The 25,706-nt window shown below is 32.8% G+C and overlaps 1 protein-coding gene across 3 annotated transcripts in view; it reads left to right on the top strand.

Annotated features, from left to right (window-relative positions):
- LEMD3 (LEM domain containing 3) overlaps positions 1-25,706 on the top strand; it is a 76,995-nt gene that overhangs the window by 34,925 nt on the left and 16,364 nt on the right. For 2 of the 3 annotated variants that reach the window (XM_016139913.2, XM_036237401.1), the window contains exons 3-12: positions 690-756; positions 2,960-3,027; positions 12,357-12,436; positions 12,523-12,668; positions 13,495-13,596; positions 13,708-13,810; positions 14,448-14,626; positions 19,801-19,882; positions 21,562-21,667; positions 21,762-21,840. In XM_016139913.2, coding sequence (XP_015995399.1) covers positions 690-756; positions 2,960-3,027; positions 12,357-12,436; positions 12,523-12,668; positions 13,495-13,596; positions 13,708-13,810; positions 14,448-14,626; positions 19,801-19,882; positions 21,562-21,667; positions 21,762-21,840 — 1,012 coding nt within the window. Of the gene's footprint in view, positions 1-689; positions 757-2,959; positions 3,028-12,356; positions 12,437-12,522; positions 12,669-13,494; positions 13,597-13,707; positions 13,811-14,447; positions 14,627-19,800; positions 19,883-21,561; positions 21,668-21,761; positions 21,841-22,058; positions 24,212-25,706 lie in introns of those variants that run through there. The other variant, XM_016139912.2, reaches the window with a different exon arrangement.

Raw genomic sequence — 25,706 nt, 5'->3', positions numbered from 1 at the left:
GTGAAGATAAGGACTGGTTTGATTCAGAATCTGGTTGAGATAAAGTTGAAGGGGGTAAAAAAGCAAAAGGGTTGAAAGGAAAATAGTCAGCTGAGGGAATGTCACTTGTCTCTGTCAACCATCTCACATGAAACCAGAGACTCTGGTGGTAGGATTGTGGAGCCTTTTATGAGTTTTCTTCTTCCTGTAGTGTCGTTTATTAAAGCTGCATTGACAAAAGCATGCTACCCATAGTGTGCAAACTACTATTTCTGCTTCTGAATATAAAGCAATAAAAACAAATAGATGAGGTTGCATATTATTGGGCATATGTGTTACAGTCCCAGCTTTTTATATCTTGTCTGAATATAGTTCTAGTCATATTCATCCAGTAATCTTGTCTTGCTAGACACTTCAGGAAGAAAGGAAAAAATAAAGACACAGCCCCCTCATGTATCATGAATTTATTTTGAAGTGTGTTAAGCTGTTATTACCACTCCTCCCCCCAACCTACTGTTTCCCCATTGCTTATATTGGTTTCTCTTAATTATGATTGCACTTAAATTAGGGGTCTTGTTGCTTTAGACTACTTGGCAGATTGCATAGACATTTCAACAGTCTTCTCTCTGGTCTCCTTTTTGAATATTATTATTACTTGGTATGTGTGTTTTTCTGGGAGTCAGATATTTTATAATTTCTTTTAATTTTAGGAAAGTGAAAAAAATCTTATGATGAACACTTTATACAAGCTTCATGATCGATTGGCACAGCTTGCAGGTAATTGTTTTAATAATCATAGCCTCTAAAAATATTTTGAAAATTAATTTGCATATGTAACATGCTGTATGAGTAGAAGTAGTTTTTCTAAAGTCTAGTATTATGTTTGTGGAATATTTTCTCTAGAAGTTTTTATTACCTATATGGAGTGGATTTTAGTTTTCGTAGGTAGATTTAATCGAGGTCTTTTTTCTACCTGCCACATGTATTAGATCAAATATATACGTACAATATAATTCTAAAGTCAGATTTCTTTACTGCATTAATTGTAACAAAATTCTGAAAGCTTAATTATCAGTTTAAGTGAGTAAGCTAAGCAATGGATTAACCAAAATCCTAGATTAAATATAACAGTGTAGATTTTTCTTTCAGTGGTTATATAGGTGTTTAAGTACATTCTAGAATTTTTTCTCCTGGTTCCTTGATTTTTCCTTAAATTCTGCTCGTGGTAAGTCTTTAAGAGCTCTCTGGTATCAACAACATATCTGCAGTTAGAATAATTAGGTGAATTGGTATCAAGTTTACCTCCTATAAGCTGTAGCACCTATAACTTTTTTAGTTATTCTTATTTCGCATATAATCGGAAAGAAGAGACTTTGGATTCTTTTCTTAAAAGCAGATACAAGAAAAAAATATATATTTTTCCAAACTTTTATATGTAGCAGATCCTATTGTAGAAACCAGATCGTTGGTAGTAGCCTAATAGGTAAATGTGGAACTTCTCTGGTTGAATTGGAGGCATTTAGAGTCCTGACAATTCCACATCCTCTCACCAATCCTTTTTTTTTTTTTTTTTTTCCTTTGGATCCCTCATTCTGGTCAGGTTTTGGGGTCATAATTTTGTGTATGTCACTAAAAGCCGCCTTGGCAGTGATCGATGAATTGTCATTTGTATTCTGCAAGCTAATGACATTTATTTCGTATGCTGTAGCACTCAGAAATAGGTTAAGTATATACTCTTTCTAGGCATTCCTGATGTTACCACAAGCTTCTACAGCTGTCTATAGCATTGGTTTATGAGGTGTGCTAGCTCAGCATAATCTGGGGTGTTTTTAAAGATATAGATTCCTTCTTCTATGCAGGGGTTGGCAAACTTTCTTTTGTGAAAGGGCCAGATAGTACATTTTCTAGGCTCTGCGAGCTAGATTATTTCTGTCACAACTACTCAGTTCTGCCATTATAGCACAAAAGCAGCCATAGATAATACATAAATGAATGAATGTGGCTGCGTTCCAATAAAACTTTTTATAAAACCTAGTGGTAGGGCACATTTGGTCTGTGGGCTGCAGTTTGCTGACCTCTGCTGTAGATCTATGGAATCTGGATCTCCCAGGATACATTATAAACTTTGAAGACTTAGTTGTTCATCTCATAGGTATTTCTACCCTTTTCACAACTATGATCACTAAAATGTGGCTACCTGAACAAAAGTGTAAATAGGGACATGGCTTCCTTTATGATGGAAAAATTTGCCAAGGATTTTTTTTTACATCTTGTCCTTTCATGTTAAAAATAATTTTTTAATTACTTGAAAGAAACAGGGCAGGAAAAACTTACATTTGAAGTTCAATATGAGGATAGTCGATCTCATAACCACAGACAGCATGAAAGAAAAAGCTTTGGATTCTCTTATAAGTAGTTAATAAGAAAAGGAAAATGTAGTTTTCTGAGCTTTTCTATGTAGTACATCCCTTCGCAAAAACCAGATTGTAGTTAGAAGCTTCTATCTATTTTGTCTGTTGATCTATGTAATAATTTTTAAGGTATGTGTACCCCTTGTCAAAGATAGGCTCAGTTGTACTCCAAAAATGGATATTTTAATTCAAACTTATTTGAACACTTAAATTATTAGTTCGAGTGATAAATATGAAAGTTAGCACAATGAATTTCCCCTCTTAAAAAATACATTTCTGGAGGGCCTTGTCTGTGCCCAGATGTATGGATAGGCACATCTGGCTAACAATTTAGTTGGGACAATAAGAAGAAGCTTTGTTCTTATCTAGGCTGAAATGGATTTAAAGGTGGTGTATGTAAAGATAATTATTTGTTTATATTACTGGAATTTTTTAAAGCAAATATAAATAATGTTTGTCTTTATTATAATATAACCTATATTGTAATTTGTAAATGTTTTGACTAATATTTGTTTTCTTCTGTTGAACATAGTATTAATTCAAAATTAATAATATGCTAATCTTTCCAGGAGATCATGAATGTGGCAGTTCTAATCAGAGAACACTTTCTGTTCAAGAGGCAGCTGCATATTTAAAAGTAAGCCATGAAATTAGAATTTTAATAGCTATGTTTTTAAAGTTTATACAAGTCATTGCAGTTGATATCAAAAGTACCATGCATCTGATTAATTGCACTGTTAAAAGCTTGGGCCTGCTGTTTAGTGTGAGCAGATAGAGAAAACAGAATTACCCAACATTTTTTGTTTTAGTTTGTTTTGGAACATTCTCTATGAGAGAATGTACATAAATTTGGAAAGGAAGCAAAATAAGCAGCAGTGGTGAGAGAAAAATTGAGTTAGGTTAGTAGCATGTATGCATCTAACCATTGTCATTTATTTCAAATCTTCTGCCCAAGATTAATTTCATCTCAGGGTACTAAGAGAACTTGCAGAAGAATTTTATAAAGTAATGTAAGTAATCTAGGAAATCTTAGATGAAAGGAAAGGTACTAGAAGGTTAAGATAGACACGTGTCATTCCGATCTCTAAAAAGAAGAAAATAGATTTTGAAGACCATACTGGGGAGTTTGATGTCCAATTCTATAAAGATAATTCCATAAATATTTGAGTACTTATCAATGGAAATGCTAATCCCAGAAGCTGGCATGGGTTAATTGTGAACAAGTCATGTCATACAAACTTCATTTCCTCCTTTTTTTATTGGTGGTAAAAAACATATAACATGCGATCTACCCTCGTAATAAATTTTAAGTTTGTAGTACACTGTTATTAACTATATATGCATATCGTTGTACTTAATATCCCTAGAACTTTTTCATTTTTCATGACTGAATCTCTGTACCATCACACAGCAGCTATTCATTTTCCCCTCCTCCCAGTCCCCGGCCACTACCGTTCCACTTTCTGTTTCTGTGAGTTTGACTACAGTATATACCTCATATAAATGGAATCAGTGCAGTCTTTGTCCTTCTGTGACTGGCTAACTTCACTTTGTTCATCTACATTGTAATATATGACAGGATTTCTTTTTTTAAGACTGAGTAATATTCGTGTGTGTGTGAGTGTGCATGTATAAAACCACACACACATGAATATTAATATCTGTTAATCTGTTGATGGACATTCAGGTTATGTCCACTTCTTGATTATTGTGAATAATACTGCAGTGAGCATGGTGGTGCAAATACCTCTTAGAATCTGTTTCCAATTCTTTCAGATAAATAGCCAAAAATTGGATTGCTGGATCATATTATAGTTCTGTCTCTAATTTTTTTAGGACTCTCCATACTGTTGTAAAATAGTTACACCATTTTACATTCCCACCGACAGTTTACAAGTGTTCCCTTTTCTCCACATCCTTGAAAACACTGTATATTGATAGTGGCCATCCTAACAGATGTACGGTGATATTTCACTGTAGTTTTGACTTGCATTTTCCTGATAATTCATGATGTCAAGCATCTTTTCATATACCTATTGGACGTTTGTTGTCTTCTTTAGAGAAATGTCTATTCAAGTCCTTTGCCCATTTTTAAATTATGTTATTTGAGTTTTTTTGTTATCGAGTTTTAGGAGTTGCTTATTTATTTTGGATATTAACCGTTATCAGATGCATGGTTTACAAATATTTTTCCCATTTTGTCGGTTGCCTTTTCACTCTGTTGATTGTTTCCTTTGCTGTGCAGAAGCTCTTTAATTTGATATAGTCCCACTTGTCTGTTTTTGCTTTTGTTGCCTGTGCTTTTGGTCTCATGTTCAGAAAATCTTTGCCAAGACCAATGTCGTGAAGCTTTCCCCATGCATTTTCTTTTAGGAGTTTTATAGATTCATGTTGTACATTTAAGTCTTTAATCCACTTTGTGTTGATTTTTGTGTATTGTGTAGTATAGGGTCCAGTTTCATTCCTTTACATATGAACATCGCAACTTTTCAACACTGTTTTTTGAAGAGAATATCCTTTTCCTATTGCGCGTTCTTAGTACCCTTTTCAAAAATCAGTTGACCATATGTGCATGAGTTTCTCTATTTTTTTCCATTGACCTATGAGCCTGTCTTTATGCCAGTATCATACTGTTTTGATTACTGTAGCTTTGTGATATGTTTTGAAGTCAGGAAGTGTGAGGCCTTCAGTTTTTTTGTTCTTGCTCAGAATTTATTTCTTGCATTTCAGAAATAAATTCTACTTGGTCATGCTATACGATCCTTTTAATGTGCTGTTGAATATGGTTTGCTAGTATTTTGTTGAGGATATTTATATATGTCAGGGATATTGGTCTGTATTTCTTTACTTGTGGAATCTTTGTTTGGCTTTGGTATCAGAGTAATGCTGGCTTCATAAAATGAATGTGGAGGTATTCCCTTAGATGTTTTGGAAGAATTTGAGGAGAATTAGTGTTCATTTAACTGTTTGGTAGAATTCTTCAGGGAAGCCATTGAGTTCTGGACTTTTCTTTGATGGGAGATTTTTGATGATGGGTTCAATCTCCTTATTAGTTATAGGTTTTTGTTCAGATTTTCTTTGTGATTCAGTTTTGGTAGATTTTATGTTTCTAAGAATTTCTCCATTTTTTCTAGGTTATCCAATTGGTCGGTAATTGTTTATAGTAATCTCTTCTGATCCTTTGTATTTCTGTGCCATCAGTCATAATATTCTCTATAATTTCTGGTTTTATTTGAGTCTTTTTTTTTTTTTTGGCTAAGGGTTTGTCAGTTTTGCTCATCTTTGTTTTTTTAAAAAGAACCAATTTTTTTGTTTTATCGAATTTCTTTTATTCTCTATTTTGTTTCTATCTGCTCTAATCTTTCTTATTTCCTTTTGCTAACTTTGGGCTTAGTTTGTTCTTTTTTCTAATTTCTTGAAGTATAAAATTGTGTCGTTTATTTGAGCTCTTTTCTTTTTAATGTAACTGTTTACCATTATAAACTTCTGTCTCAGTACTGCCTTTGTTGTATCCCAGAATGTATCTCACCAGAGCCCCTTGAATCTGAATGTCCCTTTTTCCCTTAGATTTGTGAAGTTTTTGGTCATTATTTCTTTAAATATGCTTTCTCTCTCTTTCTTTTCCTTTTGGGACTTACATAATGCATATATATTGATCTGATTGATGATGTCCCTTAAATTCTTTAAGCTTCCTTCACTCTTCTTTATTGTTTTTTTTCTTTTTTGTTCCATTGACTGGATAATTTCAAATGATGTGTCTTTGAGTTCTTTGAATTTTTTCTTCTGAAGGATTAAATCTGCTGTTGAACCTATCTAGTGAAGTTTTATATTGAGTTATTGTATTTTTTAGCTCCAAAATCTTTTTTTTTCTAAATGTTTTCTCTCTTCGTTGCTATTCTTGAGTTTGTTGAGTGTATTTATGACAATGATTTTGAATTTTTCGTCAAGTAATTTATGTTCAGTTTCTTTAGGGCCAGTTTCTGGAGATTTATTTTGTTCCTTTACTTGAGCCACATTTCCTTGCTACTTTGGGATGCGACATACGCATTTGAAAACACAACCACATCTCTCGTCTTTAGAAACTGTCTTCATGCAGGGAAGACCTTCAACAATGAGGTTCTGGTGTTCTCTCAAACCTTTCCTGTGGGTGCATCTTTTCTGGACTTGTGAGCATGAATTTCCAGCTAGAAAGGTTTTACAGATTTCTTTTTTCTGGAGCCCTCTGGTGTTTGTCTGCTGTACTGCAGGTTCGTTGGAGAAGCAGCAAGCTGTCCGGCTCTTTTGTTCTCAGCAATCTTCACACACCTAGATTATGTCAGGTCTTGATAGTACTCTGAGACAGGTGCTACAGATACCAGTGTCTTGGACAGCTCCCTGACAGACTGGAACATTGGATACTCTTTCCCCCCTCAGGGAGAAGCCAGGAGTTGTTTTTTTCCCCACTCATTCTGCACTGAACTACAGGGGTGGGAGAGTGCAATGGTGAGTGAATATGTGCTAGTTCAAACCATTGCCTTTGTTTTTGGTGACCTCCAGCGTGGTGCCCTTTACCTGCCAATGCCTAGATTCAGGCAAGACTAATACCAGTTCCTCTGGTAGCCCCCTGAGAGGTCTGAACATCAGATGTGTGTTCCAGTCTTCTCTTTCACTCCTCAAGGAGAATCCAGAAATTTGGCATTTTCTCCCAACTGCACAATGATTTGTCAGGGGGAGGGGCTCTGGTGAGTGAGTGCTACAAATTTTCGTACTGGCTTCTATGCAGCTAGGTTCAGGCCTGCTTGTGATGCAGGAACCTCTTAACTGGTTCCTGGATTTATTGTTGAATCTTGTCTCCATGGGGGAAGGAGGGTTTAGTGCTTCCTGTTCTGTCATCTTGCTGATGTCATCCCCCTCCATTTTTAAACTTTAGAATGCAGTATAGTTCTGAGGCTTCTATCAGGTTTTTGTTGATAATCTCCATTGATATGCTTGTCAAAAAAGAGAAATGTGTACTCAGATTTTAACTTTATTCATGACTTACATGTACATAGCCGAAAGACGTTAAGACAACATAATATGATGGAGATTTGATGTGGCTTCAGATTGTACCACTTTCACGTAGAAGCTGTGTGTCTTGGTAAAGTTCCTTCACTTTTCGGTACCTGTTTTCTGATTGAAAGTGGGACTCATCTGTCAGAGTTGTTGGGAGACTTAAGTGGATATATTAAAAGTACCTAGCTCTGTGCCTGATGAGTATAGTAGCTTCCCAATAAGTTATTTATTTTTCAGTATTTCCTAACTAATTAAATCACCTGGAGGGAGGTTCCTAATAACATGCTGCAGAATTTGTCTCTCAAACGTCTTCTTCATTTTCAGCTTTGACCTAGCTGGCAAATTTTTGGATATCTTAATAGCTAATAGATTGGATAGCTAAAGAATCAGGATCCAAAAATAAAAAAGGGTTATGATTATGGGACTCTATAATAAGGGATGAAAGAATTGCGAGATGAATGCATTGTGAAAGTGGGGGCAAAACAGGTATTGGATTGAGTAGGCTAAAGGGGACATAGAATAAAATATTCCAGGAGGAGGGCATCCAAGTGGGAATCCATGCAAGTGGTACTTTATGAAATATTTGAAAGTGGTTTTACTTCTAACAGTAGGAAAAATTGTTCCCAACCAGCCAGTGCTTCCTTAGTGCTTTCTTTCTTTCTTTCTTTCTTTTTTTTTTTATTTCCCCCCAGTTAAATCTCTTAGGTAATGGCACAGAAATGTGTTGGTCATAAATTCCTGCAACAAGATTAATATACATTTCGGAAGAACCCAGAGACTCTTAAAATCTACTGAACACTATATTTGAAGGACTAAAAGAATTAGGTGGGGTTTGGGAAAAGGATAAGGCTTGATCCAGTAGTTATGCTGGAGCTGAGAAAGAGGCAGGGGTTGGTGTGTAAGGATGATTAACCTCCCTCTTTCCCCTCCCCCAACCACTCGATTGCAGCTCTGGGTTGGCAAATAGGATAAGGTACAAAGAAGGGACACAGAACCCGAAACAGAGATTAGTTCTACTAAAGACTGACAGCAAAGGAGTTACTGAAAGCACTCATACATGAGCTGTGTTGGGAACTGCTTTATTTAAAAATAATTGATATTAATGAATTTCAGTCTTTAAAAGATTTTCATATCTTTCTCTGGAATTATTTTATGTTTCCAAAGAGATTCTAATGTATATATTTACAAAATATTTTGGATCAGTCAGTTCCATTTTTTAAATAGTTAAGTGAAGTTTTATGTAGAAATGGCAGTATCCTTTTATAAAAGTTTAGGTGTCATGAAAACCTGGTATGGCTTGTCTTCACCAAAGATGCAGTTTGGACTGCTACTAAAAAAGCATTAAGCAGGAATTTTTCCCCCAAAATAAAGTTTTACGATCTACATAAAAGCTTCGAAGTACTATTTTAAATAATGCTTATTTTTTCAATATAACATTAGCCCATGGTTATGATTTAATTTATATGGGAAAAAAGCATTTCAAATTCACCACCTACTGTTAACCACTTCATTTTGTTCCATTTTTTTCTCTTGTCTTATATTTTCCCCTTGGAATTAGTATAAATATTTTGCATTATAAACATGTATATAGTTTTTTTTTAAGTTATGAGCATTTTCATTATTCAGATTTTTGAAAACTCTCACTGGATAATATTTCTTTACAGGACTGGTTTGTTTTTCGGTATTATGAATCTTTGCATACAGTATTTGATTTTTCTGATCATTTCCTTAAGAAATAGTCATAGCAGGGAAATTGCTTGTTTAAAAAGCATGAACGTTTGTTATTGCTTTTTGATATATGTTGTCAAATTGTTTTCTAAATTGGAATGGCAGATTTAATACAATCTAACCAAAATTGGCTTTATACTTTATGTAAGTTCTAGCATAAATATGGAAGAAATTCACTCCAACGCTGGTATCAAACAGTGACGGTTTGTCCTGTGGTTTCACCAGCAACACTATTAAGTTTTTGCATTCAGGAGTAAATGAATCAATGTATAGAACTCCAATAGGAATAAGCTATTTTTTTTTCCAACTTCTATAGCATTTTAAGCACAATATTAATAAACGTTGGAGTAAAATGAGTGAATTAAGAAAGCCTTAGTAAAATTTTATTTTCTTGAATTTGATTTTTTTACATTTCATTATTTCTCCCACTCTCACCTTCAAAGGAAATTTAAATAAACATAACAATTAATTTAAATAATTTAACCACTGTTTTTCTAACTCCCCCACTGTTTTTCTTGAGCTTTTTATTCTTCATTTTTGAGATTGAAAGCTTGTTTTGATTTGTGAAAAGTTAAGAGGTCCCTCTGGTGGAACATTGAGGAAATTCACAGCATATTTTCATAAAAAGACAGATAGGTTTTTAAGTTACATGGTGGGAGCTTCGATAACTCTCCAGTAGAATTACGTAATAAATTATGGTTCATTTCCTATGTCAATTTCAAATTCTGTTTAATTTTTAATATATATAACTAAACAATGATGGAGTCATGATTTGATCCCAGGCCTGCTTGATTGTAAAAACTATGTTCTTTCCATTTTTCCTGGAGGTGAAAGATCTAGTTCCCACTGAATCATCAAGAATTAAATCATATTCACTATTTTATTGATTTCTGTGTGTCATAGTCTAATTAATTTAAAAGATAGCATCTGTTTTAAAGCATATATCATCTCACAGTTAATCAGACTACTCACTAATTGGAAAGCCGCATAGCTGTCGTTAGCATGTAAATTATCCATTTTGTGAATTGTCCCTAATAGGTTTTTAATATTTGCTTTACTTCTTACTGTACCAGTGTCTTTTTTCCTTCTTTGTAATGTTTGTTGATATTTTTAATGAGTTGAGTCTTTCACAAAAACAGTGTTATTTTTGTACTTTGAAACTGTAATCCAAGTTCAAAGCATCTGACATGGGTTTTAAAATACACATTTTTGGCTAGTTATTTTGAAAGTAAGGTAAATAGGGATTGGGAATCATGGGTGTGTGTGTGTATACACATGTGTTAAAATAGATTTGTTAAAGGTTTGGGAAAACATGCTTTGAATTTAGAAAGATTTACATGAAGCTGTCAGCAGTATGTTGATGAAGCTATTGTCTATAAGTAAATAGTAATAAGTAATAATGATAATAATAGACCTGCTTTGAAAATTAAAAACTTAGTTCCTTCCTGATTTTTGACATTAGTGATTAGAAAATGAGTGTTTTTTTACTAGGCAAGAATGCCTTACCTCAGTAATTGCCAAATGATAGCCCACGGGCCTGTTTTTGTATGGCCTACTAGCTGTGGTTTTACAACATTTTAAAAAGTTGCTTTTAAAAAAATATAACAGAGACCAGAAATATAAATGGCTAGGGCTTAAAGTATTTACTGTGTCCTTTTACAGAAAAAAGTTGGCTTACTCCTGCCTTATGTAGAGCTTTCCAGGTGGTTACAAAAACAGAATAATAAAACACTTTTAATAATAATAGAAGACTCTTAAAATCGAGTAGATTCTATGTATGCTGCAATGATAGCATGAGCTGTTTAATTAGCATAAGCCAGAAAAAAATTAAACTTTGACTTTTTCAAAAATTCCACTTTATAATACTGAGATCTCTGTGTACCGCGTAGAATATTTGTGGAAGTGGTGGCCTATTTAAAACTTCAACACCCTGTTCAATCTTTAACAAGGTTTTAAATAAATTATCAATTGTTTTTTGAAAATGTATACTCATAAAGGAATATTCCATGGTTCTATTGTATTACAGATGGTAAGTGGATATCAAGTGGTGTTAACATAGGAAAGGAAAACAAAATGGGCAAATAACAATAGGTACTCTTTTCTTACCCTTGTTATTTTATAACTAGAAGTTTTAAACCTTTTGTTCTTCCACATGCTTAGATTGTTAGAGTGGGTGTACTTGTTAATTTGAAACATGTACATTTTTGTGGATACTTAATGAGCACAGTCATAATATCTTCAGCCTCCTAAAATTTTTGTATTTAAAATATAGTTAGTAAGCTTGGAAATTTATTTAACTATTCGAAACTTGTTTATAGTCTGGCTTTCAAAATTCTATATAGTAATGCAAAAATGCCATTAATATTCTGCATATTGTAGTAATACAAACCAAAGGACTTATATACAAATACAGATAAATACAGCATATATATTTCATTGATGTTTAAAATAATGTCTCTGAAGTGTGCTATAGTGTTTGAGCATCAGAAGGATTAAGTCTTTGAAAGGAACTCAATGAGTACAATATCCTTTTTTACAAAGCCTATACATTACCTGCAGGATTTTATAATTCATGCATTGGTCATTTTGAAAATATCGATTTACTGGTTATGCAGATCTTCCAAAATATTATGCTGTACCCAAAAGTCAGATTCATTAATATCACACCAATCTCATTGCAAAGGTTTTCAAGTATTGTAAAGCTGTCAAGGTCATAGTAACAGATGCAAGTTTTTAAAAATTATACTTACCACTTGAAAGCTTCAATTTTACGATTGGTAATATGGTAAGTTTTTCTTGAGTTTATGAGCTTACTTCATTCACTTGTTGAGAAAATATCTGGGATACAGCCAAGTCTGAATAGTTTGTCAATTGTTAATCTAAAAATTATAATTCTTAAGAAAAAGTGGCTAATTCACTCTTGTGCTGCTTTAAAAAGTAAATTATTAAAATAAAAAACAACCCAAAGATGTAAATGTAACAAAAACAGAAAGAGAACATAGCAAAATATTACCAGTGGTTATCTTTGGGTGGTGGTGAAGTAGTGACTTATTTTCTTTCATTTTTATGTAATGAATAATACATTTTTGTTATGGTATATAGTTTAAAGTCTTACATAAAGTATGTTAATTATAGGACAGCTTACACATAGAGTCAAGTGAATGTGAATTATTAAGTACTGTAGTTATGTTTTTATTTTTTAAATAGGATTTAGGTCCTGAATATGAAAATATATTTAACACCTCATTGCAGTGGATTTTTGAAAATGGAAAAGATGTTGGAATAAGGTAAAGGATTTGATTTTCACTTTGATCATTTTGTAGTGTAAGAAGTGATTTTGCCTCTAAACTCTCCCTTAATTATTTTTAAATAGGTGTGTTGGTTATGGCCCTGAGGAAGAATTGAAAAATATAACTGATGTGCAATTTTTACAGTCCACAAGACCACAGATGTCTTTCTGGTGTCGTTTTCGACGTGCTTTTATTACTGTCACCCACAGGTTATTATTGTTATGCTTAGGTAAGTTTTTACCTAAGGATGAGAAAGAAGAAAGAAGTCTAGAATTATTGTGTCTATATTTCACCAAATACAGGGCTGAGAAGTTGCTTCTGTTATAATTGCTCTTATAAATTATATCCAAAAATCTTCACTAAAGTATAATAATATTGAGGTTTTTGATAGTGTCAGTATAAAGCTAAGGACTTAATAAACAGTATTTATAAAAGGAGGTGGGAATAAAACTCATATAAATGTCACAGAAAAATCAGGTATAATGCATAGATAGAAGTCTACTTTAGAAAATAGAACAGGAACTATAGAAATTAAGCTTAGTTTTTAAATAATAAAGTATTGTAAATTAAGTTCATTAAAATTATTCAGATTCCTAGATTTCATGTGACTATTTTGATTGATAATAGGAGTTTAGGAGTTTTTTTTTTTTTTCTATCCAAGTTCTTTAAAAATAATTTACTTAAAAAGTATGTTTACATTTTCGTGAGACTCATTTTTCTAGTAGTTTAATGCTGCAAAGGAAAAAAGTGTGTGAAACATAGTTATGTTATTTTATTTTTTAAAAAAATAGAATTTAAGTATTCAGTTGTCAACATAATAGAAGAAATGGTTTTTCTAACACGATTAACTGAAATTCTGGATTATCTTTACTATTACATTTTCCTATGTAGTTTTAATTATGGCTAATTCAGCCCACTGTATTAAAGGTTCATTCCATTATCCCATTAAGACAGTTAAAATAATCACTATAGAAACTGACGTTTTCTTTTTGTTTGTTTACTTTGCAATGCCATTGACCACAATTTTTAAAACACAAAACATATAAATATTGCAGGTGTAGTGATGGTTTGTGTTGTTCTACGTTACATGAAATATCGCTGGACAAAAGAAGAAGAAGAAACAAGGCAGATGTATGATATGGTGGTAAAAATTATAGGTATGGTATTTGTAAAAATCTAAACTATTTCTAGAATAGTTATTATGTGACGAACTACAACATGATGTCCAACAATCAATTCATTTGTAAATTTGTTTGATTAATTTTCAGATGTTCTACGAAGTCATAATGAAGCTTGCCAGGAAAATAAAGATTTACAACCTTACATGCCTATTCCACATGTGCGAGATTCCTTAATACAGCCTCATGACAGGTATGTTCTGAGCATTGTGAATTGAAGTAAATCAGAATGTTGGTGTTTTCTGTAGTTGTGAAAATTATATTGAGAGTTGCAACCTTTCTCAATTAGACCTGCTTTACTGTACAGGCTTTATGTTAGTACTTTAAATTCTCCTTTCTTTCTGAATTCTCTTACCCTCCTGATTTTGAGTGGCAAAATAGACAACCAAATTTCTAAATCATTCTCATTTCTATGCATTTTTGATTCTTTGTCATCAATCTCTACTTTATTTCCTTAATTTCATCTTCATAAAGAGGCAGACAGCAGTTACTGATATTTGACTAGTAATGTTTTAAAAATATTTTGTTAACAAAGTTTTTTAAATAAAAGAACTAAGCCATAACTTCTTGAAAATAAAAGATGATGCCCTGTGCTAAAGCAGCATTCTTAACCCTAGCAACATATTAGGATCACCAACCAGTGTAGATTTTGGGGTGGGAGTGGGGTGGAGTACTGATGCGTAAGCTCTACCTCTGGAGTCTTTTTCGAAAAATTCTGTAAGCAGTGATTAGAACAGCTAGAGTTAACAATAACCACAACCTTCATATACTAATATTTGAATAAGATTACAAGCCAAGATTATAGATTTGTTGTTTTGTTCACATAATAGGAAAAAAATGAAGAAAGTCTGGGATAGAGCTGTTGACTTCCTTGCTGCTAACGAATCTAGAGTTCGCACGGAAACACGAAGAATAGGCGGTGCAGACTTTCTAGTTTGGCGATGGATCCAGCCTTCTGCATCCTGTGACAAAATATTAGTAATACCTTCTAAAGTATGGCAAGGTCAAGGTATGCATTTTTAAAAAACACAAAATACAAGCATAACATTTTCTCTAATTTTTTTTTAATTATACCAGTCTTAATGTTTAAAATAAAATAGTACAATTGAAAGATGTATGACAGCAAAGCTCCCCTTCCATTTTCATCCCATAGAAGGAATCAGTTTTAGCCTCATAAAAATGTTTCTACTTCTGGCTAATATAAACTTAAATGGTTTGTCTTTAATAGAATATTGTATACATTACTTTGATTTTTTTCCTTTTTCACTTAACAAAGCAACTTAGTTATTATAGATTTAACTGCATTCTTTCCCCTTAGTTTTTATGCAAATAAGACACATAACTTATATTTCACATATATGAATGTATATAAATGTAAAACATATATAAATGGAATCATAACTTTTAACTCCTCTTTTTTCCAATTTTTACCTGCCCACCTTTCTTATTAAGACCATTTCACCTTCATAATCCCCCATGTCAAGTAGCTTTTATGGGTATCTCTATTTTTTAAAATGCTTGCATAGTTGCAAAAACATGTATATGTAAGTATATAGGAAGGTTTGGTGACTGGTTGCTCTCCGTACCTAAACATCTATTAGCGATAACTGTTAACTTCACTCGAATTTTTTGTTAGTTGCAATTAATCACTTAGGTGCAAAATGAAATTTCATGCTTAGTTTAATTTACATTTCAGGACTAGTAGAGTAGTGAGTTGAGTTTCTTTTAAGCTTCTTGTCCAATAAAAGCATATTTATCAATGTTAAAGGATTTATGGGAAAGGTAAATAAATGATTTTGAAATTGCAATAAAATGAAGTCCAATCATTCCCTTTTTTCTCTAATTTTCACTTTTAAAGAGCTCAAATAATAAGCTTATATAATTATGGCATAAATATGAAGCTTTGATGTTGCCAGATAACACTAAACAATAAACTATTTGCTCTAAAGGGTACATGCCGAAGGGCCCTATGAAGCTAGAACCAGAGAATTCAAAGCCAGTCATATCTGATTACCATGGTACCTGGTTATAATGGGTGTGGCATCTTAGCCTGATTTTTTCATAGAGCTAGCAATTGGTACTTGTGTATGCATTTGAATGAAGTTCTAGAAATGAACATTAATTTTTTATATGAATTCTATCATTATAGTTCATCTTATTTTTTAAATGTGAGATTTTCTAGATGAATATAAAGACAATTTCTTGACCTAGATAATCATATTCTTTTCCCAAATTAGTAGTGGTATTATTTACTTTAAATGTATTAAATTGGATGTTCTATAAACTCTAGGATTTAAAGCTTTTGATTGTTATTTTCACTTTGTCATTTTCTTTAGATAGGAAAGACTGTGCAAATGTGATAAGACACAACTTTATATCAGATATAGTAGTGGTAATTAATATGCAACATGAATTGATATAATATTTTTAAACTGTCCTGCCACTATTTTATATTAGTGTTTCATCAAGGTTCTGGCTTAGTAAATGCTTATAAACTATATGCCAAGTACTGAGCTCTCTTATTAGAATATTTCTAAGTAGGCCATGTAAAGAATTGTGAATTTAATCTCCTTTTACTCGACAGTCTTTGATAAACAGTTACAGTTATTAGGGGTTCCTGAACCTAGAAAGGAATGAAAATAAAGTAAGACACCTTGTACTTAGCAAATAAAAAAAAGTGTAATAGTTGAGGTAATTTGACCCTTAGGCAAGAAATCCTAAGATAGAACCTAGTACCTGTTTGTTAGAATCAGTTTTAGGATGGTAACGATGATAAAACAAAAGTCTGTAGACTTGTAGCAAGAGAGATTTGAGTTCTTTTAAGGATTTTATCATAATAAGAATTCATTACAGGAGACTAATAAGTTGTTGGAATAGTCCTTAATGACAGTCGTACATCTTTTACGTCATTTAAGATCATCTAGCTCTAAATAAAGAGAATTTAATTTTAATATTACTTATATGTTTGTTGTTAAATGACTGACCTAGCTTTCTAAAAATATTGATACATAAAATAAGTTTTGCTTTAATTTAAGTATATCTGTACACAAATGTGCTATATAAATATGACTGTATACTAAGGGTTTTTGGTGGTTATATAATGTAAAAAGATAGCTTAACTTATTAACAAGTGTAATGTTTTCCTTTTATAAATACTGTGGTTTAATTAAAAAGTACATGGCGAGAGAACTGGTAATTACATCAGTCTTTTGAATTCACTACCACTAAAAACTGTTGTCATTTAATATTATTTTACCCAAGTAATTGTTATAAATGATCTTCCTTATTAAATTTTTAGTGCAATTTCTAAAAGATAGTTATTTATAAACTAGATGATTATATAATGTTAGTTTTTCTAATTGTATTTTAAAGCACCAGTTAAAAATCAAACAATACCTGTTGGGGAGCCAGAGAATTATTTATGCTTCTGGCAGATTTAGTGTTTGGAATTAACCGCATTCATTTGAAGGATCTAAAGGTAGTTTCTAAGGTATTTGAAATGTATCATTCACTAACTTCTGAATCTTGGCTTATTCCAGGAAGTGATTACAGTTTAGTTAGGAAGACAAAGCATATATTTTAAAAATCACTTTGGGACTAATTTCTTACTAAAATTGGGCAGGAATAGTTTCTCCATGATCTATTATTTTGTGGAAACTGAGGTCTGGACTAGGGTAAAGTGATAGGAATCCTTCTATTTTCTTTAGTTCATCCCCTCCTAATTCAGGCAAATATTGTAATTTGAAGGAAGTCAGAGTGCTTGCAACTAAAAGGTCATCTCAGAACAGAACCTATACACTGTTAGAGAAGTCTAGAAGGTACTAACGATTCACAGACATTAGTGATCTGGGGTTTGGCAAAGATTTCATGTCCAGTGACCGTCCTTTTATCAGCCACTATTTGAGGATACCATGCCCCAGGCATTTCTTATCACTAGATACTTTTGAAATCTTTAATTGATATATTCTAGTCTTTAAATCATAAACTCATCCTTTCAACTTTCCTTCTTTATATACCTGGTTTTTTTTTTAAACTCCCCAAAATTTCAATTCTTCAATGCATCTACTTTCTCCAGTTCTTCAGCCTTCCTCCTATTTTCACTTCTTTTCCTATCCATCTTAGTTTCCACAGTTTATCTTTCCTGTCACTCCCCTTGCTAGTTCTCTTAGGTCATTACCTGTCCTTCATCTTACCCTAGTAAATTTGAACCAAGGATAAAAACGTTTTATCTTTGTCTGTCTATGTGTAAATTGGCTGAACACAACAGGAGAAAAGTCATACAACTTGGTTAACTGGCACTTTCACAGTCAACATAATTTAGTCCCTCAGCACTACCAGACTTTCATGTTCTCACCATATTTTACTAGTCACTTTGTTTTTCTGTCCTACTCAATAGCAGTTTTAGATTTTTCCTCTTTTCAAACCTTTGCCCTTCTCTCTCTCTTCATTCTCAGATGATGACTCAAATAGAAGCAATGAGATTGTACCTGTCTCACATTTCTACCACAAAATCCCTAAAACTACCACAATCCATGCTCATCCTCATCATTTATTGCACTTGAGGAGCTGTCTCATTTAACAAAGACCCCAAGCCCTTCCCTCTTGTCTTGTTCAATATCTTCCCGTACTAGGTTTTACATCCCTGCCTCTACTGGATATTTTCATCATCACTTAAACATGCCTCTCAGCTTTAAAACAGTGTTGAACTCTACATTGTCCTGTAGCTATCACCCTGTGTTGCAGCCTATATACAACCCAAATAACGTTAAACATTTATGTACTCACTGTCTTTACTTTTTCACCCCTCATGTATTCTTCAGCTGACTCCAACCTGTTCTTATTCTCATCATTCCAAGCAAACAGCTCCCAAACTTTCATATTGCTAAATCCAGTGGACATTTTTCTTTTCTGTCCTTATTTTACTTAACACTGTTAGCAAATTGAACCTGCCTAGAAACTTTGTTTGGCTCTGGGATGCCACTTTCTTCTGGTTTTCCTCCTACCTCTGACCATTTCTTCAGTCTTTTTTTCTATATTTTGTTTTTCTTGGACCTCAGGTGTTGGAATTTCTCAAGGCCTTCTTTTCTTATTTTTCCTGTCTCTCTGGATGTTCTCATACTGCAACTTCATTTATCACATATATATTGATAACTCCCAAATTTATATCTTGAACTAAGTCTTGTGTTCCAGTTTTCAGATTCTTATACTCAGCTAGCTATATGCTTATCTTCTCTTCAAGGAAATGGGCACCACAAATTCAATACATGCATGAACTCAGTGTCTTCTCTCCCCAAACTTACCTCTTCTCCAGTGTTCCTGTCTAATTAATGATACTTCTCCTTAGTTGGTTCTGCCATAAATCTAGGAGTCATTCATATTCTCTCTCTTACCTACCATGTGCAGTCTTTAAATGAGTCACATCAGATCTACTCCAAAATGTGTACCAATTCTATCCACCTATTTCCATCTGTGTTGTTGTCCTGTCTTAACTACATTACTATCATTTTCCTCTTAGACAACCATAGTAACCTAACGGGTTTCATTGCATTCACTCGACATGACAGTCTATTTTTAAAATTCATAATTTTAAGAAATCTCATGATATTATTTCTTTCCTTAACCTGTTGTTGTGGCTTTCAGGTGCTCTTATGGTAATGTCTGACTAATGTGGCCTACATGGACCTGAATAATCTGATATCTCCCTCTTCAGGTTTATCTTTCTATTGCCATCACTCTAGTCACAGTGGATGTCTTGAATAGACGAAGCTTCTTCTTGACTCAGGGGCTATGTACAAGCTATCACCTTTGCTCGAAATGTCCTTTATGCCTCTCTTTATTCTGTCAACTTTTACTTATTCTTTAGGTCCCAGCATAAATCTCATTTCCTTGGTAAAGTGTTGTCTGATAGTCCCAGATTTAAGCATAAGTTACTTTGACAGCTTTCTACACTCTTCTTTCTTAGAACTTATCACAATTACAATTTCTTAGGTGAGACCGTCTCCCTTCCTAAAATGTTAACTCTGTGAGGCCGGTGACCCTGTCTGTCTTATTCACCTTAATAGTCAGGGGTCTGGCTCATAGTAAAAGTATGTAGTGAATATTTTTTGAATTAACTAAATGACTGAATACATTTTCAACAAAATAGAATAGTGCCAAATAGTAAAATTAATTTTTTTTTTACAGCATTTCATTTAGATAGAAGAAATTCACCACCAAATAGTTTGACACCATGTCTAAAGATTCGAAATATGTTTGATCCAGTTATGTAAGTATTATGATCAGAGGTACATGTGATTTTTATATGGAATATTGGGCTGAAAAGTGCATGATATTCTTAAAATAATATGTCTGTAATTGAATAATCTCTGTTATTTCTGAATCTCTTAACTATGGAAGGGTTATGTTTTTCTCTCTTCTTCTCTTTTTTTTTATATTCCTAGCAAAGGTTTGGCCAAAAGACACAGATATATAATGATTTGTAAAACTTACAAATCTCTGTATTCACTGTGAATACCAATAGTAAATAAATGCTTGAGTCAAATTAATGATACACGTGACAAACAGTACCCTTTATTAAATGTGTAAGTCATGTCTGCCAGCATTCTTTACCTCATAGGCAATAAGAGAAAAATATTTGCTATTTTTAAATTTCCGTTCTCTTATTGGAAAAATTCTCTACAGTGATGTATACACTTTTCTTTCTATAAGCCATGTCTATTTGTCTATGTAATATTTGAGAAACTTTTCTGTCTGTATAACTATAGCAGCACATGCATCCAGAGAATAGCGGTCTAAAGTTATTGCCTTAGAATCCATAATATTTCACATATAAGCTTTAATATCTTTAGAATTTGCTTCCTAGAGGCGTCTGCTTTGCATATCTGTCCAATGATATAAAAATTCTGTTTTAAAAAAATCTTCACAGTGGAAATTGTTTACTAATGAGATACCTATAAGTCCCAAGTAATGACTCATTTATTTCAAGAAATAGTTGATATGATGAGATTCCAAATAAGTAACAGCAAAATCAGATAATATGGAGAAGCACTTTCAATATACACAGCCTTTGTTTTGCAGGAATAGAAACAGTTAGCAAGGTGGTAATTCCTTTATTGGGAATCCTACCTCATACCTTAGGAATTAGGAAATCAATGCCAGTCCAGTATTTTATTTCCTAAGATGAAAATTTACCATTAAAATGGAGCTACTTTCCCCTCTGTCCCACGGTCAATATATCTTATAAGTAAGAAATGTTTGTTACTGAAACAGGAAATCGTAAAGCTCTCTTAATAATGAAGTGACTATGCAAAATGTTTGTCCTGTATCACCTTTTCATTATTTTGGAAAAAAGGAGTTCAGAATACACCACAGCAGGCCCTACAACAACATTTAATTCAGTGTTGTTTCTTTATAACATTGACGATACGTGTAGGAATTTAACTCCTGTTTATGTCAGTCAGCCTCTGGTAAAATTAGTTTTCCTATCCATTATTTCACCTAAAGTCACAGAACCTATTGATGATATTAAGTGAGGACTAAGAATTTTCTTAAAGTTTAGGAATTTGAAAAAGTTAAAATAATATTCAACTTTTATCAGTTTACTACAACTCGTTAAAGTGCTAATTAGTATAGAAAAAAATGACTGTAGGTACATAGAATTTTAAGCATAAAAATGACAGCACATTTGTTCTGCTATGGTGGGCTAATCCTACATTGCCTGAGCTCTGTGATTTCTTATACTGGAAAGTGAGAGAAGGGCTGTGACTTATGAATGCTAATAATCTACCTACTGCCAGTAACAAGCATTTATTTACTACTGCCTTTAACAATATGTAGTTTTTAAACTATCCCAATTCTAGTAGGATATATATGTTGTAAGAGACAATAAAGACTTCTTACTGAATAGGAATATAGTTGTTGATTTTTGTTTTCATTAATTTTTAGGGAAATAGGGGATCAGTGGCATTTGGCAATTCAAGAAGCAATTTTAGAAAAATGCAATGATAATGATGGCATTGTTCATATTGCAGTAGACAAAAATTCACGTGAGGTAAAGTAACTTTTACTCTTGAATTCTATGTTTTGGATTTGTTGCTATTAAACTAAGACTCTTTTTCTTTTTTTTCTTTTTATTAATATCATAGGGCTGTGTGTATGTTAAATGTCTGTCTCCAGAATATGCTGGAAAAGCTTTTAAGGCATTGCATGGCTCTTGGTTTGATGGTAAGTAATTTCAATATTATAAATATTTTGAAAAGATACATTATAGCTTACTGTTTAAACTATACCAGACTTTAAATTAAAGAATTTTAGGTTAGCATTTTTAGAGTAATGATTTGAGATTATTTTATGCATTTTGTGTTCATATTTTTTACCACAATTTTCTATAAATATTAAGTGCATTTTTACAGATCTAAAATATTATTTTTATCTTACAACAGGGAAATTGGTTACAGTAAAATATTTACGACTAGATAGATATCACCATCGCTTTCCCCAGGCTCTTACTTGCAACACTCCCTTGAAGCCATCAAATAAACATATGAACTCTATGTCTCATCTTCGTCTTCGGACTGGCCTACCCAATTCTCAAGGAGGTTCCTGAAAAGACTTTCTTCCACTCCTAGATCTGTTATTTACAATAGGAAAATTCCTGTTTGGCTTCCTGTTTTCCTTTTTAAATGCTTTTTGTCTGTAACATTTTTATTGAATACAGCTCTGTTTGAACGTTCCAGAAATCTTAAGGTTCCAAAGGGACTTAGCAGTGAGGCAGCAATGCCGAGTAGATAATAGTTGTTTCATTCAGGTTTCAGAGCTCAGCTAAGTCAGTGCATATGAAGTTTTGCATGAGGAACATTGACTTTATTAAGTATTTTCAGATGTGGTGGTTGTATTTTTGCACCAAGAAGTGTTTTGATAACCACACAAAAGCATGGTGAAGAGGCTTCTTGTATTTCCATAATTTCCTGTGAACTAATGTTGTGAATTTTTGTATACAGTCACCTGCATATTTCCTTACAGGCTAATGTGGTAAAACAGTTCGTTTTCCAATTTAACCTTAGGTTTTTATTGCTTGTAAGAGATTTATTTGTTACAGCTGGAATATGGGAAAACTAATTTGGGTTTAAGGGTTACATATAAGTGGATGTATATGTACTTAAACTGGCTTATGTATATATGTATAAATGCTGGTGGTGGTGAAAGTAGTCTTATTTTGTGAGGATGTCTGCATTAAAGCAGTAAAATAAGCTTCCTATTTTATTCATAATCTAATGTGTATATATATGTTTGTGTATATATGTGTGTATGTATATATATGTATGTATATATAGGCATATATACATACATATATGTATACATATGACTGTATTATCACATAGATCAAACAGCCGAACACCTGGAAGTATTAGCTACAAGTTTCAAATATCTTTTATAGGTTTTATATAAAAATGTCAAGTATGATTTTGTGTGAAAGTTTCGATACCAGTTGTAATGGATTCAAATTTATGTGAGCAATAAAGAAGCAATTGGCAGATACTGGAAAAGTATTTTGTGAAAAGCTGTATTTATTATAAATACTAGGGCTATGATATAGTACCATTGGGATTAAGTCATTTCCCAATCTATTTATAATTTAATAAAATGTTAGCTCTCCTGTTATATGTCAAGTTTAAAGCAGGGCACATGGTTTCAGCAAAATGTGTATTTGAAAAATTATATTTACAATTTTGGGTCATGAAAGTTTGCAGTATAGTAGAGTGACCGTTGCTTTGTGCCTCGGTATTTACTTTGTTTCAGTAAAGTTACTTTATTACTGTTTATGATTTCAGATTAAAATAGTTGTGGAGCAAAGTTTACTTGTAACAACTGGCTTTTTAAAAGATAACCTGTCATTGTCAGTCTAAATGAGTATGTGAAACAGCTGGAATTGTACCAATTTTGATTTTGTTTAAAGCTCAGTTTCCTTTTTGGTTTTTATTGTATATGTGTTGGGTTTGCAGCATGAACTTGCACAGATAATGCACGTTTTCTGGTTAAGTAAACATGATGCACACTGTTCTGTAACAGAAAACCCTATTGTGCCTTACCTATGTGCTTTTGTGGGCACCATGTTTATGAAGAATAAAAAATGATTTGTTATCTGAAGAGAATAAATTTTAAATTCTCAGTTTATGTCTCAGATGCTAAAGTGTGAAAATATAAATATATATATAATATATAAATAACCATCTTTCTGTATTTTATGTGCATCATAGTGATTTATCTGAGCTTAGTGACCCCATCTTGTGACCTGTTGCAAGAGTGAATGTAAAAAATAGTTGTGGCATTTTAAAAGGTCGCCTTTTGATGCAGATGCATCTTTATCTTGCTTCTAAAACATATTTCATGTAAACATTGTACATTTATTATTGTAATATATACTATTATGCAGCTTATTTTACCTGAAACTGTTAAGCTGACCAATATCCCTCCCTGCAAGACAGATGGGAATGTGTATAATACCAGATATTTGAGAAGTTCTGAAGTTTGATGTAATCTGTTACTTGTCCTGTTACAAAAAGGAAAAATTAAAAATTTATTAGGTTTTTTTTAATGCGTCTTGGCTTTAAAAAAAAAAAAAAAACTTTCAAGTGCCCTGTGTCTTTTATTTTTTTAATCAGTGGAAATAGGTGCCTTTATTTAGAATCTTTTTGGGGTTCTCTAAATATATGTGTGTTTATAAAGATAGATAAAGACCCTAAAGTTAATTTTAGCTATCCGTTCCTCATCATCTTACTTTTCTTTATGAAAATGTGTTTGTCTAACTGTCAAGTATTTGGATCAAAGTGGGGCAAGAATGTAATTTCAGCAGCATCACTAAAACATTATTTAATTTTGCTACACATTTTTTTTCATAGCAAGACTTTCTCAATAAAGGAAGCTGTTGTATACATACTGGCTGAAACGCCTTATCTCATAACAAATAGTTTATGGAATAGCTATTTTTAATAGCATTGGTTTAGATTTTTTGATGGTTTAATCAAGTACAAAGAAGACTTGAATAGTCAATCAGTTGTTAACCTTAGTACTGTGAAGTGTTAGTGACGCAAAGATGAAAAAGACATAGCTCACTCCTTAAGATGGTCACAATCTAGAGGAAGAACATGGGACAGATGGTGTGGAAAATATAGTGAGAGAAAAAGTATAAGTTCTGGGAGAACAGAGGCACCTGCATATCTTAATAGATGGAGAAGACAGCAGGGTAGATGTAACAGTGGAGCTATGTTTTAATTCAAATTTTCTCTTAATTAGTGTAGATACAATGATAAGTCTCCTTCGAGCTTTTAGGGGAGCTTCTATTCTTGTGGTGAGCTCCAGAACTATTGTATGGAACCTGAGTTACTACACAGTCCGTTTTCATACTCATTGGTCTGTGGATTCTTGAATATCTTGTGAATATTTGTTATATTTTTCTTGTATAGTATTCACTGTTTGGATGACAAGTTGTTATTTCCAAGTGAACAATATTTTGATGTATTTTGTGCCTAGAACACTTCCTTTGATAAGATTGACCTTGGAGTTCTCATTTCCTGCTCCTAGTTATACCACTTTATTGTGGGTCACCTGCATGGTTTCTGTACCTTTTTTGCCTAGACTTATTTCAGCAAGTCCCTTCTTCGCTATGACTCAACAGAGGATGCTAAATCAAGCAGAATTTTGGTAGCCACTCTTTCAGAAAAGATGCTAAGAACAGGTACTTAAGAACTAAAAATAATTAGAAATCATAAGTTGTGGTTTAAAGAAACAGTGTCCAGGATGCTCGTTTTCTTAGTTCAGTACCCATTACTAGCTACTGCCTTTAAGCCCCACTGGAGGAATGTTTTGATTAGAAATGCATCCTGCTGTTAGATTTCTACACCTAAGAATCTCTATTAGGGGATAGACACATTGTATTGATCCTTAGACTTTAAAACCAGTAAAATCTATGTACTTCGATTTACTTTTTCTTTCATAGGTAGACATTGGAGACCCGTAAGTGCTCCTGAAATTGGAAGGAAGGCTATTTAGGCATAGAGAGCACACGAAAAAAGATATATTGATGAGAAACA

Source organism: Rousettus aegyptiacus, unplaced genomic scaffold (assembly GCF_014176215.1).
Source record: "Rousettus aegyptiacus isolate mRouAeg1 unplaced genomic scaffold, mRouAeg1.p scaffold_m13_p_2, whole genome shotgun sequence".
Classification (NCBI taxonomy): Eukaryota; Metazoa; Chordata; class Mammalia; order Chiroptera; family Pteropodidae; genus Rousettus; species Rousettus aegyptiacus.
Note: the sequence above shows the minus strand (reverse complement) of the source record. Positions and strands in the feature narration are given on the sequence as shown.